Source organism: Phodopus roborovskii, unplaced genomic scaffold, assembly GCF_943737965.1.
Source record: "Phodopus roborovskii unplaced genomic scaffold, PHOROB, whole genome shotgun sequence".
Taxonomy (NCBI): Eukaryota; Metazoa; Chordata; class Mammalia; order Rodentia; family Cricetidae; genus Phodopus; species Phodopus roborovskii.
The window spans coordinates 16,501,124-16,511,399 of NW_026126541.1; the positions used below are offsets into that span (position 1 = coordinate 16,501,124).

General features: G+C 47.5%; 1 protein-coding gene across 1 annotated transcript in view; it reads right to left on the minus strand.

Annotated features, from left to right (window-relative positions):
- Window positions 1–2,202, minus strand: part of Entpd7 (ectonucleoside triphosphate diphosphohydrolase 7) — a 36,001-nt gene extending 33,799 nt beyond the window's left edge. The window contains exons 1-3 of the mRNA XM_051200001.1: window positions 2,005–2,202; window positions 1,544–1,646; window positions 674–856 (exon numbers count right to left, since the gene is read on the minus strand). Of these exons, the coding sequence (XP_051055958.1) occupies window positions 674–856; window positions 1,544–1,551 (191 nt within the window). The 5' untranslated portion in view covers window positions 1,552–1,646; window positions 2,005–2,202. The remainder of the gene's footprint in view (window positions 1–673; window positions 857–1,543; window positions 1,647–2,004) is intronic.
- Window positions 2,203–10,276: the final 8,074 nt, after the last annotated feature.

Sequence of the window (10,276 nt, forward strand, 5' to 3'; positions counted from 1 at the left end):
AACTTAAAAGTACAGAAAAGTATCATATTAGCATGATTCAGAAGAAAGCTGAAATAGCAATATCACACTCCTAGATTTCAGAGCAAAGAATAAAATCAAGGCTAGAGACTCATATAACAAAGACAGAGAAGTCAATTCATCAAGTCATCAAAAGCATACAGCAATCCTAAGTGTGCATGTACCCAGTGAGCCTCAATCCACCCAGGCAAGAAAACATAAAGCCCTCTTTCACAGTTAAAATAGAGCGTCAGCATTCCTGAACTAAAACTAAACACAGCCAAAAGGGGACTTAGGACCTTCCTATGTAATAAATAGCATGCATTTTACTAATAAAAGTATCATATCTCTCAGGAGTCAAAGGTATACATTAACGAGTTCATTTAAAAAAAAAAAAAAAAAGTCTGGTGGCACAGACTGTTATCCCACTAGTCAAGAGGCTGAGCTGCAAGCTGACTGCAAGTTTCAAGATCAGCCTACAGAGTAACTTCCAAGTCATTCTGGGCCTGGGAAACTTAATGAGAACCCTATGTCAACATTCAAACTAAAAAAGGAGGATGTCACTTAGTGATAGACTTCTTACCAACGCGTGAAGACCCTGGTGCAGACCCCAGCCGCAAGAGGAAGTTTACAACTTCAACAGCAAGCTGGTCAAAGTGATGGAAAGCTGACTCACCTCTCATACTGCCTGTCTCGTGATGACGAAGTGCCCCGATGTCCCAAGTCCATGATTAACAGAAGTAAAAGGAGACAGGGTATAAAGAAGAGTCCCAGGAATGCCACCCGCTGACGGAGAAATGGGCTCACTGTAGGCACAGTGAAGTACCAGGAGGCTGGGCAGAGGTAGGAAAAGCTGATCCTGGAATAAGACAAACACTTGATAAGCCTTAAAACTCTCCATAGGTGACTGCTTTAAAACTAGATGATAGTCCTCAGCACAAAAATTCATGACAAGAGAAGGCTAAATGTTTTTTCTTCATTCTCATATGAGAGAAGAAGCAGCTGCATGGCTCATGGTATTTCTAGCATGCTGCTCAGAAAGACAAGTTGAAGATTTCATCTCGTGTTAATGGAAAGATCATCACTCTCCCCCCCCCGGGGGGGGGGGACACTTCCTGACACGGCCACTTCCTGACACTGGAGAATCAGAGCAACTGCAACATGCCCACTATCAATATGTCAAGAAGCTAGATACTTAGAAAAGTTGTTTAACTGATTTCTTTAATGCTTTGACAAAGTATACACACAGAGAGACTTTTTTTTAAATATCAGCTTTAACAGATACATAGTAAAAACTAAATCTGGCTCTGACTCCACCATCTTCCAGAAGAAACTACTGCTACTCCTAAGACCCCGGCGATGGCCAGGAAATTACTGTACTGGCCTTTCAAAAGAATACCACTTTGATGTCCTTGCATACACCTGACCAGGATGCAAAGTTCAGGTGGAAGCTGAGGGCAAACCTCACTTGTAACAGCCTCCTGGTGCCCCCGGCTTACCACCCTCCACTGAGCCCTTTGCCAGAGATAACGGGTGCAAACCTTACCTAGCCATGGGTTCCCTTCAGTAGTCTCGATGTCTGTCACCTCCTTTTCCTTTTGCTCTGAGAGGGTGGCCTCCTTGTCCCCCGCATCTCCTAAGGCTGTAGCCTGGAAGGGTTGACTGGCTTTCAGGCACTTCTCCAACAGTGTCCAAAGGACCATTTCCCCTCAATGACTGCACCCACCCACCCACCCACCCCCACACACACACCTCCAAGTCGAGGACCATTTCCCCTCAATGACTGCACACACACACACACACACACACACCCCACTCCGTGTCGAGTCTCTCTCCTCCCAAGGGCCCACAGGACCCTAAGGCGCATCCCGGTCGCAAGGCTTCCCTGCCGGCCGGCTCCGTGCTCGCGGAGCACACCACCCCAGGAGGTAGGGATAGGGGACCCCGCTTCCTCTTCCCCTCTTCCCGTCCCTCTCCGCCCCGGAGCTCTCCCGCGATGCCACTCACGGGATCCAAGGCCCGCTCGTCCTTCTGCACAGCCCAGCCTGGTCCCCAGCGGTTCCCCGTGGCTCCCAGCACAGCCGGAAGGAGGCCTAGCTGCCAGCGGCGCCACGTCCCCAAGGAAACCGCACCGAGCCAATAACTGCCGGGGACCCGGAGAGGCCCGCCCTGCGCGCAGCCAGAGCTACGGACGAAGCCGCGGCGTTCACAAACTGAGAGTCTATTCACAGCCGGGCCAATCCTCAAGGGCTCCCGGCCCCGAATGCCCGCCCCCTGATTAGAGCCGCGGCCAATCATAAAGGTGTCGCACACAAGCTCCGCCTCAAGGGCGGGCAGGGGCCTCGCACAGGTAAGACTCAGCACTGCTGAGTCGCCAGCTGCCCACCGGTGACTCCGCCACTGCTGCCAGTGCGCTCCCACTGTGGTAGGGTCTCGGGGTGTTCGCCACAGCAGTACACCCCTTGCCCAGACGTTTGTCCCCACAATGGCAGTTCCCCCATCCCGTTCCTTTTTTTCCCCCATAAATTGATGTCATCTCTCGTGACATTTTGGGAGAAAATCGGAGACAGTGGTGTTTGCATCAAAGCGCTTATGTCCTTTCCTTCAACGCTGATCGTCTACTCTGTGCGGATCATGAACATTTGTGGCATTGTCCTGGACCTTGCGGTGCTTCTATTTTTGTTGAACTCCCCCCACCCCGCCCTGTGTCTCGTTTGCATGAAGAAGCCTCTTGAATGGCAGAAGTCTAAGGTTTGCTCAAACTGTCTCTTACACTACTGTCCGGGGCGCACCCCGGCGTCTCTTCCTCGCCTCTTGGTTAAGCCCACACGTGCACGTACCCTTGTGGGGTCAGACCTTATAGCTTTTGTTCATTCTGGTCCTTCCACCTGCTTTGACTGTCAGTCCCTGCTCATACATTTGGTTTAAGGGTCGTCTTCCTTCAAAAATCTTACTTGAAACACCTTCTGTCCAGTTACCCCTTGAATTACAAGCATGTGTCTTTCTGCTCCACTGGCCAGAAAATACTTGCGGGCAGGACTATCCACTTTTACACATTCCCAAAGCCAGGCCACCTTTCACAATAAAACAGCGCTATCTTAGGATATACACGAACACACAAGAACATTGGAACAGACATGAAGACCAAGATGAGATCAATAGTGGCTATTTCATTCAAAGCTGGCTGTAACCGGCGACAGTCACTGTCACTGCATTTGGCCGAGAATCGATGCTGTCCGAGGAGTAAAACAGCTTAATAATGAAAGGCACAAGGGTTCATATGTCTATGGTGTCAGGGTATTAATAGCAGAGAGGGGCTGAAGGCTGGGTGACTGGGTCAGAGAAGCACGTTCTGGGCCTGAGTTGGAGAGGAAAGGAGCAAGTAAACAAGCTAGCTGGGAGGCAGAGGCAGGCAGATCTCTGTTAGTTGGAGGCCAGCCCAGTCTGCATAGTGAGTTCCAGGAGAGACAGGACTAAGCAGAAAGACAATGTCAAAGGAGGAGGAAAAGGAGAAGGGGGGGCAAAGCAGGGGAGGGGGATGGGAGCAGGGGAGGGGGAGAGGAGCAGGGGAGGGGGAGAGGAGCAGGGGAGAGGGGAGAGGAGCAGGGGAGGGGGAAGAGGAGCAGGGGAGGGGAGAGGAGCAGGGGAGGGGAGAGGAGCAGGGGAAGGGGAAGGGGAGCAGGGGAGGAGAGGGGAGCAGGGGAGGGGGAAGGGGAGCAGGGGAGGGGGAAGGGGAGCAGGGGAGGGGAGAGGAGCAGGGGAGGGGAGAGGAGCAGGGGAGGGGAGAGGAGCAGGGGAGGGGGAGAGGAGCAGGGGAGGGGGAAGGGGAGCAGGGGAGGGGAGGGGAGAGGAGCAGGGGAGGGGAGGGGAGAGGAGCAGGGGAGGGGAGGGGAGAGGAGCAGGGGAGAGGGAGAGGAGCAGGGGAGGGGAGGGGAGCAGGGGAGGGGAGGGGAGCAGGGGAGGGGGAAGGGGAGCAGGGGAGGGGGAAGGGGAGCAGGGGAGGGGAGGGGAGGGGAGAGGAGCAGGGGAGGGGGAAGGGGAGCAGGGGAGGGGGAAGGGGAGCAGGGGAGGGGAGGGGAGGGGAGAGGAGCAGGGGAGGGGGAAGGGGAGCAGGGGAGGGGGAAGGGGAGCAGGGGAGGGGAGAGGAGCAGGGGAGGGGGAAGGGGAGCAGGGGAGGGGAGGGGAGGGGAGAGGAGCAGGGGAGGGGAGGGGAGAGGAGTAGGGGAGGGGAGGGGAGAGGAGCAGGGGAGGGGGAAAGAAGAGAAGCAGCAGCTGACATCAACTGATCGGGATCTTGCTCCTTCTGGCCGATGACTACAGAGGTTGATCTGGGTCCCATCATCTGTGATCTGACCTTTGTCTAGCTTGTCTTTCCCTTCTGCTGCTCTATCAAGTTGCCATCTTAATTTGCCCTTTCCCCTTGAATTCTCATCTGTCAACTTTCTTCTCCCTTAATCGCCACACTGCTTTAGTGTCATCCTTAACCTGGGACACTGAAGCCACACTGAGGAAAAAGTGTACAGGCAAGTGTGGGGGCCGGCCATGTAGGTCAGCTGGTAGAGTGCTTTCCTAGCACAGACCATGAAACCCTCCTTTGTTTGGCCCCAGCTTCACACTAAAAAGTAAGGAATGACTAAATAAATAAATAAAGGGCCTGAGCATGGTGGCCGAGCCCATCTATAATCCTTGCAGTCAGAGCTAGAGGAAGAGGATCAGAAGTTCAAGGTCATTGTCTTAGGGTTTCTATTGCTGTGAAGAGACACCATGGTCACAGCAACTCTCCTAAAGGAAAACATTTAATCGGGGCTGGCTTCCAGTTCAGAGGTTTAGTCCGTTATCGTCATGGTGGGAAGTATGGTGGTGTGCAGGCAGACATGGGCTGAGAGTCCTACTTCTGGATCTGAAGGCAGGAGCAGACTGTGTGCCACACTGAGACCTCAAAGCCTGTCCCCAGTGACACACTTCCTCCAGCAAGGCCACACCTCCCAGGAGGGCCAGTCTTTATGGGCCTATGGAGCCATTTTCATTGGAACTGTCCTCTGATGCACAGCAAGTTTGAGAGCAGCCTGAGCTACAAGAGACCTTATCTCAAAGGCAAAGGTGGGAAAGGCTTGATGGCTCAGCCCTTTAACCCCAGCACTTCACTAGGAAGCTGAAATGGGAAGGGCAGTCTGACTACCTGGTGAGGCCTTACCCTAAACACACGCGCGCACACACACACACACACTCATACAATCACATGCACACTCATGCAAACACACACACTTTCAAACACATGCACACTCATATTCATGCAAACACATGCACATTGGTTGGTATTATCACAAAATTATATATCAGGTAATTTTATTATTCCAGAGAACAGTTCAGTGCCTAAGGAAAGGAAGACACGGAAATAATTCAATGGTTGTTTTTGAATATTTTTTTTTAACTTCCTGAAGCTTTGTTCTTTGAGTTGTAAGTCTAAAATATGTATATTTCAAACTCCAATACTCCATTAAATAGGTGTTTTGGAGGATGAACAAGATTCCTACCTATTTGTAAACAATATCTAATCCATGGGGGGGGATGTTTTGTTTGGTTGGTTTTGGTTTTCTGAGACAGGGTTTCTCCATATAACAGTTCTGGCTGTCCTGGAACTCACTATGTAGACCAAACTGGCCTCAAACTCCCAGAAATCTACCTGCCTCTGCCTCCCGAGTGCTGGGATTAAAAGCATGTGCCACCACCACCACGCAGCTTCATGGGGTTTATAAGCTATGTTAACTTTACAATCCAAAGGGGCATTGAAACACCCTCTAAAGTTAGAGGGTATAACTACTGTCATAAAACGAAGAGAAAACTATATTTTATTCCTTGCAAATGTCTCTTTGACAGCTGGTTTGGACAGTCCTTCTTCTAATAAGTCTGCCTGCCTCCAGGCATGTGTTCTTTCGTGATCCTGGGCAAAGCCCTGCCATGTTTATCTGATTAGAAGTTCAGTCAGCAGGCCAAATCAACAGGTTGAGACCATTGTTCTTCCTCCCTTGCTGTACCCCAATGTCATGTTGAAACATTTGATAGAAAGCCACATTTCAAAACTGCTTCTTAAAGGGTTGTCTACACTTAACGCGAAAACTCCTATCAGCATGCCTTCCATGCCCAACCCCCAACAAACTAGCCTTTCACACCGTCACTTGTCTAACTTCCAAAGGTTTAATCGTCCTCTTTGTGTGCCTTTCAGACATCACAAGTTCAAACCTGCTGTCTCTCCCCTCATTCCCCACCTCCTCCATCCAAGTGCACATCTTGGACATCATCCCCAGTGATTACCCCATGTGAGAGCCCGGGCAGGAATCAACCTAAAATCCCTCCCCTCCACTTTCTTTTGCATCTCATTTGTGTTCTTACGTGCTGTGGGGCATTCACCAGAGAAGACTGCTTGGACCCTCTGTCCAAAGTCCCACCTATACCTCCTGCCTAGCTATTGGTCATTCGGCTTTTTACCACACCAATCACAGCAATACACCTTCACACAGGGTGCAAGTACCCCCTGCAGTGATGTACATCTGTAATCTTAGCCCTTGTGGAACCAAGGCAGGAGAATGGAAGGTCTGATGTCAACCCAGGTTATATAGCAAGACCTGTCCCCAAAACTGAATAAAAAAAATTCAAGCACTGACAGCTGACAATAATTAAAAACAAACAAACAAACAAAAATCCTACTCATATGTATTAGTCAGAGTTCTCCGGAGGAACAGAACTGATACGATGAAAATACATAAATCCCACTGAGTAACATCCATGTATATGAAAGGGATTTATTAGGCTGGCTTACAGGCTGTGGTCCAGCTAACTCAACAATGGCTGTCTACCATCAAAAGGTCTAAGAATCTATTCAGTCCATGCAGCTGGATGCGTCAGCTAGTCTTCAGTAGATGCTAGACCCCTCAAGAAGTAGGCTCTAAAGACAGCAAAGGGATGGACTTGCCAGCAAGCAGGCAATGAGAGGAAGCTTCCTTCTTCCATGTTCTTAAATAGTCTGCCAGCAGAAGGTATGGCCCAGATTAAAGGCGGATCTTCTCACTCCAAATGACTTAATTAAAAAATCTCCCACAGGCATATTCAGCCACTTAGGTTTTAATAATTCCAGATGTAGGCAAGTTGACAACCAAGAATAGCCATCATATACATACTATACATGAAAACTAATTTGAAATACATCAAAGTCTTAGATACAATAGCTAAAGCACTTGTAGAAGAAAAAAATGAGAATAGCTTAGTAGTGTTGTGGGATATTTGTACACTGTGAAGGTGTATTGCTGTGACTGGTGTAATAAGGAGCTGAATGGCATTAGCTAGACAGGAGGTGTGGGTGAGATTTCCAGGGAGAGAAAGGAAGAGGAGGAAAATCTAGGCACACAGGAGAAGCCAGGAGACACAGAGAGGAAAAAGGAGGTACAAGATGGAAGAGAGGTAACGCTATGTGATAGAACGTAGAATAATATAAATGGGTTAATTTAAGTTATGAGAGCTGGTGAGGAACAAGCCTAAGCTATAGGCCAAGCTTTCATCATTAATAAGAAGTCTCTGTGTCATTATTTGGGAGCTGGTAGACAGGGCAGAGAAAGACTCATTTACATAGTGGTCTTGGGCCTGAAAAATTCCTTAACACTCGACAATGAAAGCAAGTTCCACAGCAGAGACTTTAAGATGTGGTCTCTGTCTTAGCTAGGGTTTCCATTTCTGTGAAGGGACACCATGACCACAGCAACTCTTATAAAAGAAAGCATTTTATAGGGGCTGGCTTACAGTTTCAGAGGTTTACTCCATTATCACCATGGCAGGAACTGTGGAGGCATGAAGGCAGACGTGGTGCTGGAGAAGGAGCAAAGAGTTCTACATCTTGATCTGCAGGCAGCAAGAAGAGATGTGTGACACAGAGGATACAGTTTGAGTATATAAGAGACCTCAAAGCTGGCCTCCAAGGCAATACACTTCCTCCAACAAGGCCACACCTCCTAATAATGCCAGTCCCTAAGGGCCAAACATTCAAACACACCAGTCTATGGGGGCCAGACCTATTCGAATCACCAGTCTTTATTAAAATAAGACCTACTCTTTAAAATGTATTATTAGGAAAAGAAAAGATGAAGCAGGCATTGCAGAGGGGATATTTGGAAATCATTTATTTAATAAGGACATGTTTAGAGGAAATACAAAAAAAAGAATTCTTAAACTAAAGAAGAAAATTTCCCAAATGTAAATGAAAAATATTCTAACACTAACACAAGAAGACTCACACCCAGCAAATATGCACAAGTAGTCAGTTCCGACATTAATCATTGATAAAATTCAAACTAGAACAACAATGAAATATTATCACAATATATATCAACTAGAATGGCTATAGTTAAAAAATATTATAAACCAGACTTTTGGAATGCACCTATAATCCTAGCACTTGGGAGGCAGAAGCAGTAGGATCTAGGGTTTAAGGCCAGCCTGAGGTACACAGAGAGCTCGAGGCCAGGCTCAGCGAGTGAGACCCAGTCTTTGGTCATTCCCTTAAGGATAAAATGCCTGGTACTACTCCAGCACAAATTTGGGAACGGACACACATGGAAGTGTTTGATAATACTCTATGGGTAATGGAGTAGTGTCTGCTTATGTAGTCCAGGTTGGCCTGGACCTTATTATGTAGCAGACGATGACACAGTAATTTGCCAAGAATGTGGTACCATGCACTACTATGTCATTGAGACATTTGAGCAGCCCTCTGGAGAGACCAGTGTGGAAAGAAACTGAGGTCACCTGCCAGTAACCAGCATCAGCTTGCCAGTCAAGTGAGTCAGCAATTGGAGAGGTATATTCACCATCCTGCCAAAACTTCAGGTACCTGTAGTCCCAGACAACTGTATCATATTCCCTACCCGCAGAGATAATAAATGTTTATTGTTTTAGGCCACTAAGTTTTGTGGTAATTTGTCACTGAACAGCAGATATCCAATATAGAATCACACAGGCTTAAAATAAATGTATATATTGGGTGTACTTCATAAGCCCTTCATTATAGGTGTTATCATTGTTGTGTAATGTATGAATGTCTATTATTTTCACCAGATTGCTGCTCATGCCCCCTCCCTGGCCCCTCTGCCTCTCTTCATCTTTCTTGGCCACTTGGGACAGGCCTGAACATATACATAACTGAAATCCAACAGGTAACTCTTGAGTTGAGCCAATCAAATCCAAGAGTAGTTTTGGACACTTTGTAACTATAGGGATAACTAACTTCCTATTTTACCTGTCCTGGTGGTGGTGTTAATGTAGCAGTCTAAATTTCCCCTCCCCGCTACTACCAGCACTACCTTGATCCATCCACCTCTATAGGCTCTTGTTATTAGTTTAGGCTGCTCTTGAACTTAGATCCTTCTGCCTCAGCCTCCAGAGTGCTAATTTACACCATCATACCTGGAATGTGTGCCCTGTAGGTGCTGTTTTGTAATGGGCAAGCCGTAAAGGCAACTTGGATAACAGCCAGGAAAAACACACGCAGATAGCTCAGGAGGTCTGTGGGTCCGAGGCACACACATACTGCCCTAAATTGTTTGTTAATGATGAAGTTATTATTGTTGATGTTTGCTGCCTCCAGAACCTTGTTTGGTTTCTTTGATAATGTGTCCCAATTTTATATCACAAAGCATTAAAAAATACAAACATACTAAATTGCATCCCTGCTGATGGCTTATGTTCTTTACAAGGACAACAGACCATTACATTTGGTGACATTCAGAAAAGCTATTTTTAAACTGATATAAGGTCTACTCATATAGGCCAGCTCAGCCTTAAACTACTATGCAGCTGAGGGTTGACTTTCAACTTCTGATCCTTCCAAGTGCTGAGATTACAAGCAAGTGACCAGTATGCACAGCTGATGAAACTTCCAAACTGCAGCCATTTTATGTCAGGGTTTTGCATAAATGGTTAAGAACACATATGCCCTGGGCCTGGAGTTCACAGATGCTGTCGTGAGAAGAAAAAGGTTATTTGTGAGATATGTCAAATTCACTACTTTAGCCTAGCAACAAGATGATGGAATAAACAAGTGTCCTGGTTTCCATTCTATAGCTGTGATAAAGCACTGAGAAAAAGGAGCTTGGGAAGGAAAGAGTTTGTTTGGCTTACACTTTCCAATCATAGTCCATCACTGATAGAAGCCAGGGCAGGAATTCTAGCAGGAATTGAAGCAAAAACCACAGAGGAAGGCCTCTTAATGGCTTGTCATCTAGCTCTTTGTATA